This window comes from Pteropus alecto, unplaced genomic scaffold (genome assembly GCF_000325575.1).
Source record: "Pteropus alecto unplaced genomic scaffold, ASM32557v1 scaffold98, whole genome shotgun sequence".
NCBI lineage: Eukaryota > Metazoa > Chordata > Mammalia > Chiroptera > Pteropodidae > Pteropus > Pteropus alecto.
In genome coordinates, this window is record NW_006443570.1 from 21,087,798 (window position 1) to 21,111,671 (window position 23,874).

General features: G+C 35.7%; 1 protein-coding gene and 1 pseudogene across 1 annotated transcript in view; both read left to right on the plus strand.

Moving 5' to 3' along the window:
- The window catches only part of CPD (carboxypeptidase D), a 57,760-nt gene extending 40,667 nt beyond the window's left edge, over nucleotides 1-17,093 (plus strand). The window contains exons 14-22 of the mRNA XM_006925041.3: nucleotides 1,736-1,931; nucleotides 4,158-4,293; nucleotides 6,136-6,267; nucleotides 6,941-7,036; nucleotides 7,140-7,204; nucleotides 10,372-10,503; nucleotides 11,047-11,232; nucleotides 11,545-11,644; nucleotides 12,996-17,093. Coding sequence (XP_006925103.1) covers nucleotides 1,736-1,931; nucleotides 4,158-4,293; nucleotides 6,136-6,267; nucleotides 6,941-7,036; nucleotides 7,140-7,204; nucleotides 10,372-10,503; nucleotides 11,047-11,232; nucleotides 11,545-11,644; nucleotides 12,996-13,222 — 1,270 coding nt within the window. The 3' untranslated portion in view covers nucleotides 13,223-17,093. The remainder of the gene's footprint in view (nucleotides 1-1,735; nucleotides 1,932-4,157; nucleotides 4,294-6,135; nucleotides 6,268-6,940; nucleotides 7,037-7,139; nucleotides 7,205-10,371; nucleotides 10,504-11,046; nucleotides 11,233-11,544; nucleotides 11,645-12,995) is intronic.
- LOC112473286 lies at nucleotides 237-353 on the plus strand (annotated as a pseudogene).
- Nucleotides 17,094-23,874: the final 6,781 nt, after the last annotated feature.

Here is a 23,874-nt window from a genome sequence, read left to right on the forward strand (position 1 = left end):
TAAATATTACTTAGTTATATTTTGCTGGAGGCAAGGGACAATTTTACAACTATGAACTCACCTGTCAGGGATCATTTCTTTTTTTCAAATTAGAAAATGAAGCTTGGTTGCTGTTATTTTCTGTACTGCAGTCTCTATTCACATTGAACTGTTGCTGTTCCCGGAAGCCTTAAGGACATATATGATTGAGGGTCTCGGGAAAATATACATACAGTACTGGCTTATCTGATGGCTGATTCTATAGCCATGCTACTGAACAAACCCAATCCCGTCTGATCTTGGAAGCTAAGCAGGGTCGGGTCTGGTTAGTACTTGGATGGGAGACCACCTAGGAAGACCAGATGCTGTAGGCATAAAAAATAAAAATGAAAAAAATAAGGGATTGTAAGCTGACAAGGTCCTTGCAATCTGTAAGGTCAACCAAGGGTTGCCTCACCTAAAAATAAATAAATAAATAAAAAATAAAACTAATGGCTGAGATAGCCTTTACCTTTACTTTCTGGGGTTTCTCTGCCTTACTTTCACTGTTTCATTATAAATCCTATATAGGTCTCATTACAGTTACTCCAAAGTTATTTCTTTGACTTGTTGATTTCTATTGTTTGCCTATTGGGGATCTTTACAGTTTGCTCTGAGCTTATGGTTTTCACTATATACTTAACGAGTATTATCTAGCCTTTTACTTTTTTACTTTGTTTTATTCTTCATTGGTCCTTTTAATTATACCAGCAAATTTAGCTAATCAAATACTGGTTTATAATGTCCATAGATGCAAAGAATAATATTTACTTTGGCAATACCAATTACCTCTCTTCCTCCACAGATTCTTGAATATTTCTGCCCAGTTCAGGTTTTAACATTGTCCATCTTAGTGCCATATAGAGCTTATAGACTTTCTTAATTTAAAATAAACAAAAAATTGGAAATTATTTTGCTCTCCATTTACTTAGTTCATTTAAGTTTTTTTGATCTTCCAATCCAAGGTAACTTTTTAGTTAAATATTTCCCCCAAAATATACAACACTTACCAGTGGTGGGACTCAAGACAGTTTTAGGTAGTCCACCAATAAATAGATGCTAAGTATCATTGTATAGCATTGTCAGAAAGCAATAATTTTTCTATTCTATTAGTCTTCCTCATTTTAATGTGAATATATTTTTTTCTATCTAACTCTTGTAAATCTCTCTTTATATTAAAGAAAGCAGGCCTTAATTATCAGTGCTCTTGGGCAAACAGCATTTTAAATCATTTTTATGTGATACTGGTATTGCATTTATAATAAAATATAAAGTGTCTTATATACATAAATTAATTTAGGTTTAAAAAGTAAAGTTCACTATATTTGTATTTAAAATTTTCCACGAGATTTTGAATTGATTTAAAAGACATATATTAACTAAATTTTGAATTAATTTAAAAGACATATGTTAACTAAATAGTAGTATAGGTTGTAGAAGATAGGATAGATAACTTTTTGTGAAGATGGTATGAAAATGACTGAATTTGGAGGAGTGCTGAACTAAATCATAATATATCCTGAATCTGATAATTTGTCAACTTCTATTTGACTTTCTTTGGTCAAGGAAAACTAATTTTCTTAAGGTTTTCTGACACAGTGAGTCATCTTCTAAAGACTTTTTAAAGCTTCTCATGTTTTCTTTTTTAAAAATTAATAAGTTAGCATTAACATAATGCTTGATTACTTGCTGACTTTTTGTTTCTGGTCTTTGAAAGTTTGGGACAGAGTGCTGAATATCGTCATATTTGGTCCCTTGAAATATCCAATAAGCCCAACATATCTGAGCCTGAAGAACCAAAGATTCGCTTTGTTGCTGGTATCCATGGAAATGCTCCAGTTGGAACTGAACTGCTTTTGGCTCTGGCAGAATTTCTCTGCCTAAACTACAAAAAGAACCCAGCTGTTACCCAAGTAAGAGAATAGCCTGTTTTGACATGCTCTAAAAGGAAAAAGCTCAGTGATACATTGATATCAAGGCACCATTTTGAAAATTTAACTTTCTATTAGGTCTTACACAGAAGCACCATAAGTGCATTATAAACTTAACTCTTTAAAAATGTAGCATTTTGTATATATGCATTGTTAATAGTGTCTTTCTATTATATTTCTTTGGATATAATTAAGACACCTAGAGGAAAAAATGTCAAAGATTTGCATTCAGTCCTCTACTCCCTTTTTTAATAATCAAGTTACTCTACCAATCTTTACTTACATTCTAACTCAAGGGACTTCCATAACTAGTTACTTAGTTCTGTGATACTATATGGAAAAATGAGGTGAAAGACAAATAGTTTTTATATTTCTTTTCATGTAATAAATATAAAATTATTGGGTATCTTGGCTGCTAAGAGATTTTAGGAAAAGAAATTTGTCATTTCTACTTTAGCCATTTATGACTGTAGAAAAGAACTTTGATTCAGAGGCTTGGTCGTGTGTAGTTAAGCAACCTAGTTCTGTGTTGTCTTAGAGATCAGAAGGAAAGAATGTGCATTCTTCTAGAACACTCAGTAATTGGCACTGTCTATATAGAATTTAGGAAAAGAGAAAGGAACTAATATTTGTTTAACACCTACTGTCTGCCAAGTTCTATACCAAGTACTTTACATACATCATAATTTAATCCTTAACCCTATGATTATGTTATCTCCATTTTATACATGTGAAAACTGAGGCAGAGATATTTGATAACTTACAGGAGGTCACACAACTAGTAAGTGGCACAGCTGGTATTGAATCGAAGTGTCTCACTCTAAAGTCTATGCTGTTGTTTTGTTATACCATACTGCCTCCTCTAAAAGAGATTTGGAAAGAATTGGTGTCATGCTTAGGATCAGAAGGGAACTGTGGGATTAGGTGAGATTAATTTAAATCAGATTATTTCAATAACTATTTTATAATAGAAGTTAAATTCCATTGACTTCTTCATGTGCGTTGCAAGGAGTATCTCAAAGACATTTTTTGTTCTTTTTTTAAATGAGGAGAGTACCTGGAACAGTGGTTCTTAACCTTGGCTACACATTAGTAGCATCTGGGAAGTTTTTAAAAATACCAACGACTGGGCCCCAACCCCAGAGACATCAATATTCTTTTAAAAGCTCCTTAGGTTATTCTAATATTTGGGCAGAGTTGCTACCTACTGATCTTATGATTATAAAAGACTGTATGCCCTAAGTAAAATACCTACCAGGAATTTCAAAACTCCTAGTTTATAAGAATTTGCCTTACTGGCCTAATTGGGCTTGAACTGGATCACTTTAGGTTGCCATTTGTTTGAGCCAAGAGTCAGAATTGCCTGGCAAGTTCAAGAAAATATATACATACCCAGAGACCTGTGGTGAAACCCAAACATGTATACTTTAGGAAAAAAATCTCCCCAGGGAGAGATTCAAGAACAAATTAAAGGGTCTCAAATATTTTTTATCTGTAGACTATTTTAAAAATAAATAAAATAGAGATCACTTTTTCCGATTTAGTATTAGAAATTCATAGAATGAAGTATATCAGAAATTAGTTCATGCCACATAATTAGGTATTGATGCCTATAGATCATCTGGAAGAGAAATTATTATGAGTAAGACAAATATTCTATTTCATTTTTTTTTGACATGCTGACTTCAAGTCTCATTATTTCCAGATATATGTTGATATTTGTCAGATTATGCATTCTTGTTTTTGATCTGGAAAATAAAATCTCACCATTATCGTTGAGTTAAGCCAGTGGTCAGCAAATTTATTCTATAAAGGGCCTTGTAGTATATATTTCAGGCTTCGTGGAATGGATGTTCTGCTCAACTCTGCCATTGCAGCAGAAAAAACAATCATGGCATGGTCATGACTGCATGCCAGTAAAACTTTATTTATAATAGCAGGCAACAGGCTAGATTTAGCCTGCAGGCAATGGTTTCTTAACTCCTATTATAAGTCATCAGGAGTTCTCTGGGAACGTAAGTTCTGCAGTGGGTTTTTGTTTCCTTTTTTTAATGTACTTGGAGTGAGAAAGAATTTTATTTTTATTTTTTTCTGCCTTTTAAATCTGTATTTAAAACAAACAATAAAAATTTTCTGTTTGAGTCATGGTAGGTACTTTTTGATTCCACATACAGCTAATAAACTCATTGATTTTTGTTTCTCTTTTAGTTGGTTGACAGGACTAGAATTGTGGTTGTCCCTTCTCTAAATCCAGATGGGAGAGAGAGAGCACAAGAGAAAGACTGTACTTCAAATACAGGACAAGCAAATGCTCGTGGCAAAGACTTAGATACAGACTTTACAAGTAAGACTAATGTTTGGGCTATTAAGCTACTTTGCAGCTCTTGAGGGAAGACTCTGGCTCTGTGTTCACCTTATTTGCCTTCATCCACAATTCCAAATTACTTGATTTGGAGGGAGAGAAGGAAGTTTAACATAACTTGTTGGCAGTTGACAATGCTTTGGGGTCCTTTATTTGGCAGGAAGAGTTGGTAAAGTGAATGATAATACTATTTTTGGAAGATAAGTAACTGCCCTTTAGAGTAAATCAACGGGTAACAGGAAGATAGAAATGTAAATTCTCAGTCATAGCTCTAGAACCGTAACAATTGGTAGAGTAATGGAATGGTCCATAGCCAGGTGGCCCATTGGAATTTATAAGGAATTGCAGAAGACACTGAACATAGGCAGCTCTATTAAGACAGTCCAGTCCTTGGACTTGGGAGGCCCAGACACCCTTTCAGAATACCTATGAGGTAAAAAATTATTATAACAAAACTAAGATGTTACTTTTCCTTTTTCACCATTCTCGAGTAAATTGAGTTTCCTAACTACATAACTGAATGAACAGAAAGCAGAAGCCCATGAGAACCTTGGTGTCTTTTATTAAAGATATCCATTTCTGACATATTTATGATAAAGATGACTGCATTTAAAAAATTAAGTAATTTGCAGATAATTTTATTTCTCTTTGCTAAGAGACTGTTTGATCCCATTTTGTAAATGACTAATAGTTACTTTCTAGGTGATAGATGTAAGGTATAAATGAATACAGACATCTAGAAAATTTTTTGAATTTTTCTCCTTTATTTTTTGCAAAAGTAACTCAAGTTTTTTCTTAGAAATTCAGTCAGTAATATTGAGGGTTCCATCACTAGTCATACAGAGATGTAAATTTTCTCTCTCTACCCACTGATGTGTATACGCGCGCGCGAGCACACACACACACACACACACACAATATATATATATATTAGTGTATACACACACACACATATATATATAGTGTATACACACACACACACTATATATATATACTTTTTAATGATAACACTCAGAGTCAGCAAGAGTTTATTGAAATGAGCATTCTCATATACTGCTAATGATAGTATAAACTGTTCCCATCTTTCTACTGAAAAATTTCTAATATCAATGCCTTCATATTTTTGACTGAGAAATTTAGTTTTCAGAAAATAATTTTATGGTCCGTATGCACACACACATATATATATATATAGTGTATACACACACACACATATATATATAGTGTGTGTGTGTGTGTGTGTGTGTGCATGTTGATTTGAAAAGGCCTGTTTCTTAAATAGGATCATCTACTATACATATTGTTTAGCAACTTTTTTGTTGACTATATCACTGACATCTTTCCATTTCAGTACTTACATTCTTTAACATTCTCATTAATGGCATCTTAGTGTGCTGTTAATGTGTGGCAATACTCTCAACCATTTCTATACTGATGGACATTTAGTTTCTTCCTAACTTTTTGCTCTTGCAGAAGCAAGACAACACCTTGCTTTCTGAAAATCTTTTCTGTAAAAGATAGGTTATATATTTCCTAAATTACTTTTTAAATCTACCCCTTTTTGTTATCAATAAGAATTTTCTTAAACTTGCTTAGAGTCATTGACCTTTACACATTATCTCAAAGTTTGTAAAACTCAGAATTACCTACCTTTTAAAATGTATCTTTCTTGCTAGAGATAGCGACTTATAGAGTAATAAAGTATTTACTACAGATTTTGTAAGTTAGCCTTCTGATTGTGGTCAAGTAGAGAATATTTTCTCAGCTACATAGATTAAAATTTTAAAACTTATTATTTTATATTTTACTTCTTTAATTTTTTAGGTAATGCCTCCCAGCCTGAGACTAAAGCCATCATTGAAAATTTGATTCAAAAACAGGACTTCAGTCTTTCTGTTGCGTTAGATGGTGGTTCAGTGCTGGTCACATACCCATATGACAAGCCAGTACAAACAGGTATGTGGAATATCACTTTATATATACACTATTTAAGCTTAGATAGGAAATTCCAATTAGGTAATGTTCCTTCTCAATTGTTTTTAAATGGTGAGCATTTGAGCACATTCTTTAAGCAAATAAACTAACCTAAGAATACTACATATATCAACAGTTCAAACAGTTCCTTGGAAAAGAGAGGTCAGATCTCTGGTCTAGCTTTATGGAGTGTAGCTATCTTGTCTCATCTGTTCAATTTAGACCACAAGCATTTACTGAGCAATTATGTCTGTAGACATTGAGAATACAAAAGTGAATAAGACACAGTGCCTGCCTCAAGAAACTCATCTGTAACCAAATAATTAACAATACATAATTGCCCTCCCCTCCTTTAAACCTTCACTGACTGGTTGTACCTTGTGGTGAGTTAAACAGCTGCTCATCGAATCTCTCTGGGGCCATTACATATGGAGAAAGTTTGTGTTGTTTTCATTGCAGCTTGTAGTACCTTTTCATATAAGCAAGATGTATGTCTTCTTAGTCTGATTATCCTGAGCTAAACAGAACTGTGTGGTTAATTATAATTCCTCAGTGGTGTGCAAGAGAGAGAAGAAGATGGCTTGTATCCATGAAGTTGAACTTTGAGAAAAATCTTTTGGATTTCTCCACTGACTTCTGAATTTTTCTTTTGTAGTGGAAAACAAAGAGACTCTGAAGCATTTAGCGTCTCTTTATGCAAATAATCATCCATCGATGCACATGGGTCAGCCCAGTTGCCCAAATAAATCAGGTAAGTATTTTCTCTACCCCTTGTTATTGTTGTTGCCACTTGGGCAGGGGCAGGGTCTTGCCTTATGGTCTTGTTGATCCTACATCTCTTAATGCTTTTATAGATGAGAATATTCCAGGAGGAGTAATGCGTGGAGCAGAATGGCATAGTCACCTGGGCAGCATGAAGGTATGTGTTATAGAACACAGTAAGAATGGCATTAGAAATATTGGCGATTGACTTGTCTGATATAAGCAAAGTGAATGGCATCTGCAGCATGGCTTTCTTGATCTGATAACCCTCAAATTAATTTCTGACAGCATTTTGTTTTTCATTTCCTGCCATTTAAATTATTTTTAATTGTATGATTTGGTGATATTAATTTCATTTACACTGTTGTGCAACCATCACCGTTTCAAACCATATATTTCTAAAACTTTTTAATCACCCCCAACAAAAACTCTGTACCCACTAAGCAATAGCTCCTCCTTCTCCGTGTCCCTGAACCTCTCATCTATTTTATGTCTTCATGTATTTGCCTCGTCTAGATATTTCATATAAATGGAGTCATACAATATTTGTCCTCCCCTGTGTCTGGTTTCTTTCACTTAGTATGTTTTCAGGGTTCATCCATTTTGTAGCATGTATCAGCACTCCATTCCTTCTCATGGCGGAAAAATGTTCCGTTGAATGCACGTACCACATTTTGTTTATCAATTCATCTGATGATGGATATTTGAGTTGTTTCTACCTTTTGACTATTGAGAATAATGCTGCAGTGAACATTCATGGACAAGTATCTGTTTGAGCTTGTGTTTTCAATTCTTTTGAGTATATTCCTAGACGTGGAATTGTGCGTCATATTCTAATTCTACATTCAGCCCTTTGAGGAACCATCAAACTGTCTTCCACATCAAGTGAATCGTTTTACATTCCCACCAACAATGTATGATGGTTCTAATTTCTTCACATCTTTGCCAACACTTGCTATTTTTCATTTTTTTAAATTATAGCCAGCCTAGTAGATGTGAAGTGGTACCTCATTATAGTTTTAATTTGCTTTTCTGTGATGATTAAATGATATTGAGCATCTTTTCATGTGCTTTTTGGCCATATATATCTTCTTTGGAGAATCTGTTCAAGTCTATTGCCCGTTTTAAAATTAGATTGTCTTTTTGTTGTCGAGTTACAAAAATTCTTTATCTTATGGATGCTAAACCCTTATCAGATGTTTGATTTGCCAATAGTATCTTTCATTCCATAGGTGATTGTTTCACTTTCTTGGTGATGTTCTTTGATGCACAAAAGTTTTGATTTTGACGAAGTTATATTTATCCATTTCTTTTACTTTTATTGCTCATGCTTTTTTTTTTTCCTTTGATATCTAAGAATTCATCGTCAAATCCAGGGTCTTGAAGATTTTACCCCTATGTTTTCTTCTGATGAGTTTTATGGATTTAGCTCTTGTATTCGATTTAATTTTTGTGTACAATATGAAATAGGAGTTTGACTTAATTCGTTTGTATGTGGAAACCCGGTTGTCTGAGTACCATTTGTTGAAAAGACTATTTCCCCTATTGACTGGTCTTGGTACCCTTGTCAAATTCAATGGACCATAGGTGTATGGGTTTATTTCTGACTCTAAATTCTATTCCATTGGTCTATATGTCTATTTTTATGCCAGTACCATTGTTTTGATTACTGTAGCTTTGTAGTAAGTTTTGAAATTGAGAAGTATGAGTACTCCACCTTTGTTATTTTTCAAGATTGTTTTGGCTTTTCAAGGCTCCTTGTAATTGCATTTGAATTTGAAGACTAGCTTTTCTTTTTCTGCAAAAAAAAAAAAAAAAGGCTATGGAATTTTGTTAGAGGTTGTGTTGAATCCGTAGATTACTTTGGGTTGTATTGACATCTCAACAGCATTGTCTTATTATTCATGAGCACAGTACGTTTTTCTATTTACTTAGGCCTTTGTTAATTTCTTTCTGATAGCATTTTAATCGGTTGTCCATCCACTTCAAATTAGGAGTTCTTAGCAGATGGGCAGTTAGATCATCATTCCATTCACATGTGCAATCAGAAAATTAACTTCATTCCCATCTCTACCTGCCTTCTCTCCTTTATTTATTAAAATAAATAAATGTGAGGTACTTTGCTATATTAGTGATAAATAAAATGCATTCCCAGGCCCATTGTACAAATAACTGTGTTGCAGAATTAATCGATTTGATTTAGAAGAGAGCAACTCTCAACGTGCCGTCAATAATTAAAGACAAAAAAGGTTCCACCTAGTCAGAGATGTAGCCTTCTCTTCAAACAAGAAATGGCATTTGGGTACAGAGATGGAGAAGTAGGACATTCCAAAAGAGGAAGCAGTATGGGCAGAGGTCAATAAACAGTCTAGTTTACTTAGAATATGGAGAGTAGTGGAAGACAAGAATGGAAAGAGGGTTTGGGGCTTTGAATGCTTTTAGTAAGGAATGGGAAGCCACTGAAGGTTTTGAGCAGGTATATGGTGATGTGATCTGAGCTGTTCTATGGAAAAATTAATCTTTTAGCAGTGGGTTAAGATAGGAAGAAGAAGAAACTGTGATGCAGGGAGACTGGTTTATAAGAGCCTAGACAAGAAATAATGAAGGCCTCGATTGAGGTAGTAGCAATGGGGGTGTAGTCAAGGGATGAAGTTTCAGAGGTATTATAAAGGTAGAATTGACAGGATTTGGCAAATTACAGGTGACAGCAAGAAAGTAAAGTCAGATGATATTTCATGTCTATATGAGAAAATGAGTTAATATCATTAACTGAATTAGGAAAAAGAACAGATTTTGGGGGAAAAGTGGTAGGTTAGGTTTTGGAACTTATCCACACAAGCAGTTCCTGTGCCTGGATAATTGTAATTATCCAGCAGTAGCACTTGTCACAATCAGGCTTGAGGCCGCAGATTGAGGGTATCAGAGGGCAAGTTCTTGTATTTCAATCTCCAGAGTTCCAAGAACAACAGTGAAGTTCCAGGGTTTAGAAGGAAGCTGGCTTACTGCATGTACTTATTCATTCATTCATTTATTCAGCAAACCCTATTAAACCCCTCTACCTGCTAAACACTGTGGGAAGCACCGGAGATACAAAAATGAATTAGACATAGTCCCTGGTTTCAAGGGCCCTCTTAGGAGCAGCCATATTTGTGACTGATTATGATACCAAGTGGTTTGTTTATATTTGCTGTAAAATACTTTACAAATTCTTTGTTTCCATCAACCAGGTTTTCTTTTTATTCCATTTATTCCATTTGTTGCATTACAAAGCCTCACTCTTACTTACTAATTTTCCTACATTTGTTTTTGAATTTTATATTCCAGGATTATAGTGTCACCTATGGCCACTGTCCGGAAATCACAGTGTACACAAGCTGCTGCTACTTTCCTAGCGCCGCACAACTCCTTTCCTTGTGGGCAGAAAATAAAAAATCTCTTCTTAGCATGTTGGTAGAGGTGAGTCTTTCCCTTTTAACTAGAAACAAACTCTCAGGAATATGTTCAATGAAAACCTTTGTCAAAACATTTTCTTAATCTTTTACCAAAAATTTATAATATTTATTTTAAATGTATATCAAAAGGAGAGTTTTGTTCAATTTATAGTGCCTAAATAGGTGCCATGAGTTCATATGTCTGGAATCTGCTATAATTCAGGTAACTTAACCCTGTGAGATGTTGCACATTCTATCATTTGAATATCACACAGAGTTACTTAAGACAGCGTACTGTGGTAGAAAGTAAATCATTGAAGGCATGAGAAGATTTGGGCTCTAACACTTTAGGCTTTGACTCTATTAGAATTTTCTTTTCCCTTATCTCTATATTTATGCCTCTGAAGCAGTGAATGAGTAGCTAAGAAGGTCAGTCAGTCGAGAAGAACAAATAGCCAGTCTTATGAGATTTTTGTTTTGTTTGTTGTTTTTGTCATACCTCAAGCTATTGCCTCTAGGTTATCTGATATTATGAAAACATAAATTTATATTTTAAACATTTTTTCAGGTTCACAAGGGAGTTCATGGATTTGTTAAAGATAAGACTGGAAAGCCAATCTCTAAAGCAGTCATTGTACTCAATGAAGGAATAAAGGTACACACAAAAGAGGGAGGCTATTTCCATGTCCTGTTGGCCCCAGGCGTCCACAACATCAACGCAATCGCAGATGGGTATCAGCAACAACATTCACAGGTAAGAACCCCAAATTAGGCAGTATCCCAAGAATAAGTGTAAATCCTTATTCTTAATAGTTCAGTTTTATTTTGAAACACTTGTTAGAAAGCTTATGAGGAATAAAGAAATAAAAAGTGTGACCAACTCTTGATTAGGATACCTTGTTATCTCTCTATCCTTTAGCAATAAAAGGGAAATTTTTATAGCATATTGTATACTTGAAATGACAATGAATTATCCTTTGGTTTGCTATAAATGCCCTAGGAATACAGCAAGGATACATATACCTTAAGTAAACTTTTTCATAATTCTTGCAATTTATTTTTATAGGTCTTTGTGCATCATGATGCAGCTAGTTCTGTGGTAATAGTCTTTGACACAGATAACCGGATATTTGGTTTGCCAAGGGAGCTTGTGGTGACTGTATCAGGTAAAGAAATTTAAATTTTTAGTAATTGAAGTTAACACCAGTCCTGACATTTTAATTTGAGAGTGGATCGCTTCTAGAATCACATGAAGTTAAACTCTTTTCTTCTAATGTCTCCTTATCTAAACATGACTTTTCTGAAACATTGTTTTCCTATGTGTTTTCATGGCTTGCTCCCTCACATTTTCAGGTCTGTACTCATGTCACCTCCACAGAGAGGCCTTCCCTGATAACCCTAGCTGATATAGTACCCCTGTCACTATCTCCACTCCACTCTTATAGCACTTGTCACTATCTGACATTATATTGTATATTTAAGCATTTATCTGTCTACATTCAGTCTCTCCCACTGAAACTTAAGCTCTGAGAGAGCGGGGAGTTCCTCTGCATCCCTAGTGCCTTAGAACCATGGTTAGCATGTGTGGGTCTTAATGAAGAGTTGTTTACTCAGTGAATGATTGGCTTTAAGATTCTAAATCCCTTGAACGACAACACATTAGTTCTGTTTTTCCATGATCATGGGAGAAATATTTGTTTTCTCCAGGATCGATGTGTGCCATTGCTTGAATTACTGAAAAGTTAGAATGAAAAAGTTTATGATAAAATAATAAATATTGTGTTGTATTGTCTTTTTGACAAAATAAGCCTTGGTTTATTTCTAAGTGCAACTTGGACTTGATACAAAAAAAACAAATTTTATTATAGTGTGTGTGGGAGGGAGATCCTTCCCTGAAGGAGAATGGTATATTGGAAACATGGTCAAATCATAGAGCCTGTTGTGGCACGTTTAAAGCAAAGAGTTCTTTAGAAACCTGGGAGCTAGAATTCAGCCATGGTTTAACTCTGGCTCTGTCACCCATTGCTGTTGTGAACTTAATTTTAATTTTGACTTTATTATCATTTTCTCTTACTAAGACTCTTATTCTGATAGCCTTATGCACAAATATTTTAAATAAATGAAGGATTCTGAATGAGATAAAAATTTATTGGAAAGGAAAAGTAGTCATTGATAAGTTCCAGAACAGTAGACACAGTTTGATTTCATTGTGACAAAAGAAAATAAATATATACATACACATGCATGAAGAAAAATCTGGGAAAATATGCACTAGGTTTGTTAAAAATGATTTTGATATGGGGTTTTTGGTTTGGGTTTTTAGTATTTTTGTTTATCTGTATTTTTCTAATTTTGCATACTGTAGATGTACTGTTTCTGTAATAATAAAAGGTTGTTTTAAGTGCCTGAAATAAAAAAAATAAATGAAGGGTATATTATTAGAAGTGCTAGTATAAGAAGCTGCTTATTTTTATTCTTAAAGTAGAACACCATTCATGTAGTGGTTTTCTTTGGCAGGTGCCACCATGTCAGCATTGATCCTAACAGCTTGCATTATTTGGTGCATCTGCTCAATCAAGTCTAACAGACACAAGGATGGCTTTCATCGGCTCAGGCAGCATCATGATGAGTATGAAGATGAAATTCGCATGATGTCAACTGGCTCCAAGAAATCCCTCTTGAGCCATGAGTTCCAGGATGAAACGGACACTGAAGAGGAAACATTATATTCTAGCAAACACTGAAACACGCACTTTACATATCTCCCAGCATAAGTACCAAGCAAAATTACAGTTCCTTTTGGGAGACACTGCATTAAGAAGAGAGACTGTCTTGCTTCTTCAAAGAGCTTTGGGAAGTTAACTTGCTAAATTTGTATTCTCTGTGAATTTGGCTGGCAGTTTTGAACTTCCTCTCCTTAAAGTACTCTTACCTTTAAAAAAAAAAATCTGCTTTCTATTTATGCAGCAGAGATGGGACAGCCACTTTGTTTTTCTTTTTAATTTAAGATGAGCTGTTTAGAGCTTGTAATAACTGCATAAAGCCAACTAGTGGATGTTATATTTTGCACATCAGGTGTTTACTAGTGGCTTTAGCTTTTTTCTTTAAATGGCCAAAAGAATCCAGAAATATTAAGGCAGGGACAGCAGTCAGAATCTGACATACAGCTTTAAAAACTCAAGGTTTTCCCAACCTACTGAGGAGTACTTCTCTCTAGTTATTAAATAGCTGGAGTTTCTCTTATTATTCAGGTTTAATGGGGGCTGAGTTGATTTTTAAACATATATAACATTGGGAAATGAATAAATGGGCTTCTGCATTTGCTTTCTACCTATTCCAAGGCTAGATCAGAACTGGTGGGCTGTGCTCTAAGCAAGATTTCACTACCTCTCTTGTAAGGTTTAGCAAAGTTCTAAATATCTCCATTTTAAGGGAGAACTTGTTGACTTTGTTGTAAAAGATCTAAACGTCCGTTTGAATGGAGCTAAGAGGGAGATCTAGGAAAAGCTAAAACTCATGTTGCCTATCTTTAACTTGGTAAAAACCCACAGGTGCTGCTGCTTTTTATCTGTGAAGCACTAGTTTATGCTAGGAATGCCTAATTCTTTAATATTTCCTAAATTTGAACCTTTTTCTATGTTACACACTTATGGTTTCAGATTACCCAGCAATCTGCAAGATCTGAATTCTACTGAAAATATCTGGAAGTGGAAGAAACCTACTTTTGCACATTCTTAACCTACATTTGAACACAAAATATTTGCACTTCATGATCCAGTCCAAATCTACACCCTGTTATATAGCATACTGTTATTGAAATAGCTTGGCCAGTTTTATTCATATAGGCATCTGCAAGTGATTGGGTTCTTGGTCCTAATGTTTCATTTGATAGTCTCTTTTTTATTAATCAATTTTGTTAAAAGTTCAGTTGAAAGCATTTAAAATGGCTCCCTCCATTTAAAAAAATGTAAACAATGAACTGCTGTGTGATATAATACTGTGGAGACAAAAGTATCATCTTCATTGACGGTTGGGTTATTGGAAAGACCTGAAAGATTTGCATTTTATTGTGTCTGTAATATCATACTATTCAGTGGAAATGATGCTTTTTGTAAGTGTAGGTCTTACCAATGATCTAATGGTTTAATACCTTTGAATGTTTTAATGGTCAAGTTGCTGCTGAACTTGTACTAAATCAGGGAGTCAAAAAGCTTGCTCTCATCCTTTCAAATTGTATTCTATATCCATTAATGTATCAGTTATCCCAAAGCTTTCATGTGGGGTGGTGTACAGCCCACCTAGGTCATTCAACCAAGTTTTGTGAGGCATGCACCCCAACGGGCTTTATAAAAAGAGATTTGGTTTAGCGGGAATAATGAAGTCAAGATATTTATTAATGAGTATCTATAATAAATTTGGGTGGTTCAAGGTTAAGCCATTCTGATATTAATTGTATTATTAACGACTAAATTTTGAGCCCTTGCCACCCTACTCTTACCCCACATACATAGAACAGAGTTTGTAGGGTGCTAATACTTCATGATATATACATGATTTAATTTCTTTTCTTTACATTTTCCTTAAGGGGATGATGCGAATATTGCTCTTTTTAGCTTTATTTTTAAGAATGAAAAGTCAGAAAACCAACAAAGGGCCTATGAGTGGCTGGCTCTGCTTGAGATATTGCAGGTAGAAATAAAACAAAGTTGATGTGACAGCCTTTATTTAGTTAATTAGGTCTTCACTAGAGGATGCCTTTTAAATTCTCCAATTAAACGTATCTTTAACCGTACATCACAGTGGCTGGAGTCCAGATATTTTAAGTATGTGTAAAAATTTTTTTAGAAATGAACATACAAATAGTTCTTTTAATAATTTTTCGTGAAAGGAAAACCAAATTCTGCTATAAATCTTGAATCTTTAATTAATTTCTAAAGAATGCATTGTTCTGGAAAACAAGGCTTTCTCAGCCTGTGTTGCCTATTAACATGAACGTACAGGATCATGACTACTAAGACTGTGTTCTCTGCCCTGCTTTGTCTTTTATTTGTGGATCTAATCTAATATTAGACCACATTAACTGCTTAAGGCATTGAAGCCATATGGGATGAGGAATGCATTTTTCAGTGTTTCTCCTAGAGACTTTCCATTTCCTTGGAGTCATGGAAGCAAGTAAGTATCACAGTATTAAGAAATTTGCCCAAACCTGAGTTGTGCCTTTATTTACTCACAAGGCTTTTTTTTTTTTTGTCCTGGTGATCAGTCTGTAAGCCTTCTTCCCCCCAGCTCCTTAATAAAAACAAAGTGATTGCGTAGGTATTGTGCAAAGTGTCTGCCTGTGTAAATGTACTTGTACTGATTATAAGATGAACTTAAGTTAATTTCAGAAGGAAAAACCCTTTGGTTTTGATGTATTTTGCTGAACATTTGGGTAGTGATTGGGATCCCATCTAGTTGAGGAATGCTCACTATTCTCATTGAAGGGAATTTGCTTTGACTTTGTCATCCTCCAGAAAGGAAACATAATGTATACTTGGCCCAGTGTGATTGATTGGTTTATCTTTGGTAACTTTTACCTGAATGGGATTTGCTGAATTAATGAATATTGAACTTAAACTAATTATGAGTTGACAAATAAATAAAAGGTAGTGCTTATGCCTGAGCTTATTGTGTTTCTGAGCTAACACCAGGTTACTCAGTAACCATGACCTGTTCCTCCATTTTCATTTATTATCATCAGTAAATAGTTTTATCTTCTGGTGACCAGAAATGTACTTGTGCCAGGTTTTGTCCCTGCTATATTGAAAGCTTCTTGGCTGTGAATGCTGTACTAGTGCCCTATGTTATGGTTCTCTGGTGGAACTGTTTTTAACAGCAGCAACTTTATCGTTATTACAGAAATTCCACTGTGGTTGATGTTCAATGATTTTCTGTCTAGCAACTTTTGATAACTCTCTGGGTTTCTGATTTGTTTTAAAGCAGATTTTGGGGGGATGATTAGGGCCCTTGACTAATGTCTATTGAACTTGGATTTCTAGTTCATGAAGAAATATCTCCCAATACTCATTTCTTCTGTTTTAGCAATAATTAATATTCCATTTGACTTTTAGAATATTGTCCTAGTTGATTTTAATTTGCCAGACTATATTATGAAATTTGAAAGTAGGCTACCATTTTGAGGTAATTGGATATAAATTATGTAAATATGTATGATTATCACTTTTATAAATGGCATAACATGAATGTACTAGCTACATTTTATGCTGGCCATGCTGCAGATTTTCTGGAGGTATGACATAATGGTATTTTTTTATGCTTCAATTAAAAATCAAATTTTCACCTCTCCATTTTTTGAATGACATTTCCCAGCTCCAGAACAATCTATAGCTACCTATGAGGTGCCCAATACTTATTCATCTCAAGTGCTTCAGTTTTTTGGTTTATTTCATGCACTGTGCCTTCAAAATGGAGTTTTTAAAAGGGACTTTAAACAAAATTGAATCATAGTTTTAAAAAGTTAATCTGTGTAATTTATGTGAAATCTAACTGTAATGAGGTCCTTTGTTTTTTATATGTAAACAGATCTACTAATCCTGTATAAAAGTTATTTTATGATGTCTGTCTTTCTTTGTGTTTTGTCTCATAATCTCTTTTCAAAAGCAATAGACCAGAAAATTATTGTTCCAATTCAAAAGTGATATATTTAGCTTTTCTACCTATAGTAGGAAAAAAATAGTACCATGCTAGGAATACAGTGTGTAGTGCTTTTGTCTTCATGAACTGACTCAAAATGTGATTATTTCTGAAATAATCACGTCATATAGTAGCCACATTTCTCCTTTCCATTTGTAGCTCACCTAAATTGACATATGTCCAATCATTACACAATGAACACCACAGAATTGGCCATTGAAAGGTTTATGTACCCATTTTAAACTTGTTTGTTAAGGATTTGGCCCTTTTTATAGATGAGCTCAGTTAGAATAATTTGTCTTGGCATTTCTTGGCACAGTGGTGATGAATTCATTTAGTAATTTGTTGATACTGCTGCACTATTAGGAATTGGGAAAACTAACTTTCTTTTAAAATTATATAAGAAACATGGGCTGTGCTGACTAGGAACTCATAGTCCAGACCAGAGAAATAGAAATGGAAATAAGCTATACTTCTATACTGACTAGTTCCTCTAAAAAGAAAGTCTGCTCTAGAAGAAGTATAGCATAGAAATTTGAGCATGGACTTTGCAGTTAAACCAATCTATGATTGATTCTTGGCTCTGCCACTAGCTCCCTATGTGACTTTGTTTTGTACAAGTTTCTTAACATTCTGAGTCTCATTTTCTCTACTGGTTAAGGAATAATACCTGATAGGATTGTAATGAAAACTAAGTGAAATAATGTTAGCAAAGGACCCAATATAATATTTGACTCAGAAGAATGACTGTTATAAACAGCATCATTGTCTGTTTTCTGATCCTCTTGAAAGTTATTTTATCAAATATGGGAACAAACAAAGACCTGTTTATAGGCGGTCTTTTTAATTTAGAAGAAATCCCTAAACATGAATACTAAAAAAAAAAAAAAAAAAAAAACTGAAAATTTTCATTATGTGTTTCCATAGATTGTCTACAGCGAGGCAGTAAAGTTTGTTTTTATGCTTATTCAGTGAAAACAGCCTTAACTGCTATAAGATATCTGAACAGTGGTGATGATTCTTTTTCCCCCAATGTTTGAAATATTTTCCTGAATTTTTATCAGAGGCTTTCTCATAACTTGATCAAGAACCTTTTGGTTTGTATCATGCAACAGTAATCTGGTTATGTTCAGTGTTTTAGATTTCTAGAAGATGATCTCAGCAAACAAAGTTCAAGGCTAATACACTACTCAGTTATGAATAAATGCCATCATTTAGATCTTTATCTCTTATCCTCACTTGCAGGTAGAATGACAACTAATTCTGTGCTATTTATTGCAAACCTCAGATAAACGTCATTATTACCCACAATTTAAAAGCAATGAAATCCACATTTAAAGCCTAATTTTAACTTTAATATCACAATTTCCATTTTACATTCATTAGTAGAATGTTAAAAGCAAGCATGATATTTCTTTGGCATTTTGGTTGGTATTAGATGGACTCCTATTCTCTATAACTATGTAAACAAATGTAAATGAGGTGAGCAAGAATTGAGGTAGAAAGGTGTTCAAGTTTAGAGCCTGAAGTTTGAAGATAGGAGGGTGAGAAGATTAATTAGATTGAAAATATGGTAACCAGAAGTGGGAGTACTATCTTGAGATGGATGACTCAAATTCAGTAAAGACAGTTCATCGAGTCATTGAGAAGCACTATGAAGAGGCTGTGATACAGTTAAAACTATAGGTGGAAAATAAAAGTGGCAGGTGGATAAATTTAAGACAGAACATGTACAAAGAGAATGCAGGTTAAAGAGAAATTGTTACAACGTGGTTTATATTCTGTGATTGTCACTGAGGTTCAGCCAAAGTGAAAGGTCATGGTGAAGGTCTAGATTGCTAAATCTGAACCACTACTAATTTCAAGTATTTGAAGTTATCCCAACACTTATAATTGTTATTGTCACTTATTATATATTGTATGGTTCCTAGCAGAGTTTTTCAAGATCAAACAGGCTTTTGATTTAGAGCTTGAAAGCTGTGAGGTGCCCAGAAAAATTACTCCTAAAGATAGGGAATGAGATAGATGGGGAGCGGGCTGATAATGGTAATGGCTGAATTGGATGACTGCTGGATTTTTAAAAAATAATTTTAGAATAGTTTTAGATTTACAAAAAAAGTTGGGAAATATAGAGTTGGCTGCTGGGTTTTTTTTTATTTGGAGGTGTAGATGGTGGGAGGGCAAAAGAGAAAGGATTGTATACACAGTTTTCTATACAGCAGGACTTGGATGGAACACATTCAAAAGGGACTGGGCATAGGAAATATGTCTAGAACCTAGCTGGGTATGTATTGCCTGGGTGTGCCAGGAGTCAAGCCATGTGCTACTACTTCTAGGTGACTGAGTTAAACTCAGGTCTTCTCTAGTGGAAGTTATCTCCATCCTAGATTTGGAGGATACCTCACAGTTTTTCGAGGGCATTGACCAAATATGGACAAAGATAAGCAAGCACGTAGAGAAATAAGACACCACCAGTAAAAAAGAAAAAATTCTATACTAGTTTCAGATGTTGACATTGTAAAACAACTATAAAACAAATATACTGTTTCCAAAGAAATAAATATAAATCTGAGACTACCAGAGAAAACTGAAATAATAGAACTTCTAGAAATGAAAATGTAGAAACCAAAGTTAATGGATAGTTGTAATGGCAGATTGGATACAGAGAAGCAGTGAACTAGAAGACAGATCCATAGAAATTCTCTCCTATGCAGCACAGAGACTAAAAGGTAGAAAATATGAACGAGAGGGTAAAAATGTGGGTTTAACATAAGACTAATACATGTTTAATAATCATGATAAATTAAATTAATCCAAGCAAGAAAGAGTAAACATTTATACCTAGACACATCAGTGAAACTGCTGAGCACCTAAGACAAAAAAAAAAAGTAGTGAGAGAGAAAGGAAATTAAGCTCAAAGTATTAGAGGAAGAGACTGGACTCACTCCTAACAATGGAAACCAGAATACAGAGAAATTATACTTTGAAAGTACTGGAGAAAGTATTAAATAACCCTGAACGCAGAATTCTATATTAAACATATCTTTCAACAATGAAGGTGAACTTTAGATAGCTGAAAACATTGGTGGTAATCTAAGCTACCTGTGTCCCAATATTTTATTGCAAAATAATGCAAAAACAAAACAAGAAGGAAAAAGTAAATCTATACAGAAACCACACTTCAGCATAGCTTGAACTCAGGGAATTTTGAACCTTCAAACTGAATAAAATGAGAAAAATCACCAAATCTCAGCATGTATTCTCATAGGCCTGTCCCAGCTCCACCTCAGTACCAGGCTTTGTGGAGAGAAGGCAGATGGAGATAAAGTGCATGAAAGACAGAAGAGGGATGCCAGCGGGTCTGAATGGTCTAAAAATCGCATTCGAGCAGATCAGAGCACAAACTACAGGGAAGGGACTTCAAAGTGAGCACAATTTAAAGGGGCAGACATGATTTAAAAGGGCCGTCTTTGAAACATAACTTTTGGTGAAGGAAAAAAGTGAAAAGAAATGGAGAAGCACTCTTTGACAATTAGGTGATGAAAGAGAAAAGAAGCCAAAGAAGAAGATTTAGAGTCCTGCAAGATAAATGGGAACTGCAAAATTGGAGCACTTAAAACACCTCTATATCACCAAAACAAACCAACAAAAATGCCACTCAAGTACCTAACCTTTGCCATATTGACAGAAGAGATCTCAGCCATGAAGCTGAATATATATATGAGTACTGATAAGGAAGAAACAAATTTGTCATTACTGGTAGATATGATTGTGTATGTGAAAGATACAAAATAATCTACAGGTGAATTAGAAATAAGAATTTAGTTCTACTTTCAGCTATAAGTGGATTGGATTAAAACAGAAAGAACTTCCCATCAAGAACAATGCTGGATTAAAAACAAAAACAGAAACAAAAACCCACCTGTCTGAAGGACTGGAGAGCTACTAAAGTTAACAAGGACTTTTGGGATCACGATCCTAGAGCAAAAGAAGTTCAGGGGTGAACACGATAGTAAGGTTTTCACCTTGAGGCATTTGTTGATTCGTAAGTGGTGACTATCAGAGAGGCCAGGCAAGGGGCAGAGAACCCAAGCAGAAGCTTTAGGCAGTATCAGTGAATCAGGAAAAATATGAGTTCAGCACCTATCAAGGAAGGGGGCACTGGTCAATAGGCTTTCAATTAGGACACCTTAATGGCTTACACTTTAGAAGTAGGGGGTTATCAGAAACAGACTGATTTTTACAAAAATACAATCCCACTTGTTCTTAGTCTCATCCCTTACTGGAGTAAGCCAATGTACCCCTATCTGAAATGCCTGCGAGAAGCAGCAGTAAACTGTCTCTAGAGGAAAATATCATCTGGAGCCTCAAATGATTACTACAAGTTTTAATCTATAATATACAGCATCCAATTAAAAGTTACTTTTATTATCAAAAGATTATCGAGAGGGAGGAGGGCTTGGGCTGCGGATGTTGGGAGACAAGGCTGAGAGGCAACAGTGGAAGCAGAACATTCATGAGGACGGGGCCTCTCTAGCCACACCGTTCACAAGGCAGCAACAACAACAAAACACAGGCTGAACTCCTACAACTTGAATTGCTTCATAATTGCTTCTTGCTTGATGCTAAGTGCATGAACTATCTGACGTGTTAAGAAAATGGAAGCTGCAATAAAGGAGCCACATTGAAGCCAGTAGGAGGGGCAAAGTCCCGAATCGGGCTGGACCCTCACTCACGGGTGGCGGAGGATCACCAGGAGGGAGAGTGAGGCTGCAGAGGCTCTCCTGAAGGAGAGGGGGGTCCTGGTCACATCTGGGGGCTCCCCAGCCCAGGGTTCCAGCCCAGGGAAAAGGAGATTCCAATAACTCTGACTGTAGAAACTAGAGGGGATTCCGGCAGTCTGGGTGAGATGGAAGGTGACTGAGCCCCTAGATGTCCCTTTGAAAGACCCCCACGAAGGTTTTCTGACCTGCAGACACTCACCCAGGACATTGGCAGTGGGTCTGAGGCTCACGTGGGATTCATTCTGAAAAAGTCTCCATCACCTGGCATCAGAAGGAGGGCTGGAAAGGCAGCCACCATTGTGCATTAGTCCAGCCCCTCTACAGACCACACCAGCTTGATTGTGCAGACCCCTCCCACAGACCCATTGGGAGCCCCTGGTCTGAGGAGATCAGCCTGCCTCGCCTAACCTGTAGACTGCCGGGGACTGCAGACTGCCAGGAGCAGTTGTTTATGGTTGGCTGCCAAGCCCTGAGCTGAGTGATTCAGAGTGAAGTATTCACAGTGGGGCGGTCATTGTTGTGAGCTGCATTTCGAATCCCAGCAACAGTTGTGAGCCCCATTTCAGAGATAAGGTCAGGCAGATCGCTGCTGCCAACAGAACTTGGGCAGATATTGAGGGCTTGTGGGTCAGTCTCAGACAGCAGCTGGTCTTGCTGTGACCTGGGTCTCATGCAGGAACTCATAACAGTTACCAAATCTGCAGCAAGACTGAGGCTGTATTGATCTTACTGTCACTGTTTCTCTGAGACCCCGCCCCACCCAACCTGCAGACAGCCTGGGGCACTGTTATTGGCTTGCTGCCAAGCTCAACTCTGAGTGATTCAGAACCAAGTGTTCACAGCTGGGCAGCCACCATTGTGAGTGGCCTTACCAATCGCAGCAAAAGCGGCCAGTCCTGTAAGCTACATTTCAATTCCCAGCGGGCGACCATTGCTATGATTCTCATTTCAACTGAAAACATGGAGGAGTGAGAGACATCCCCAGATCTCTCCCCTTGAAACAACAATAAGCTGAACATCTAAAACTCAACAAAAAACACCCAAACTGCACACCGGCACGTCTGTGCGTGGTATCTGCACATAAGAGCTACCACAGGTATCTTAAGGTATTATATAAAGCAGGAATCCAAGAGGCTTCGACACCACCTACTGGAAACCAAAAGAAAAGCGCCTTCTTTGCAACAGACTATATTCAGACCTTTACATAATAAACTTTCTTTCTGGAAAACAGCATAATACACTTCCATTAATGCCCAGGCAGAGAAATAGTCCATTAAACACTATGAACAACCAAGTTGGCAAGGCATTTCAGAAAAAAAGAGAAAAATCTCCAGAAAATAAGCTTACAGACTTAGAAATATGCGATTTAAATGATAGAGAATTTAGGATGGCACTTCAGAAAAAACTCAATGAGATCGAAAACAAATCATATCAACAATTTCAGGAACTGAAAAAACAGCTAGATGAGCAGAGCAAGGAGACTGAAACCCTCAAAAAGAAGCAAATAGAACTTCTGGAGATGAAGAACACACTGCGAGAGTTGAAAAATGAAATAGCAAGCTTGGGAAATAGAGTGGACCAAATGGAGGAAAGGATCAGTGATATTGAAGACAGAAATCAAGAAATGCATCAGAAGGAAGAAGAAAGAAAGTGAAGAATGAAAAATAATGAAAGAGAAATACAAGAACTAGCTGATACCATCAGGAAACATAAGAATAATGGGCATTCTCAAAGGCGAGGAAAAGGAGCAGGGATGAGAAAGCATTTTCAGACAAATAGTTGATGAGAATTTCCCAAATCTAAGGAATGAGCTGGAGCTTGGAATTCAAGAAGTCAACAGAATACCCAATTATTTCAACCCAAAAAGGCCTTCACCAAGACACATCGTATTGAAGTTATTAAAAATCAATGACAAAGAT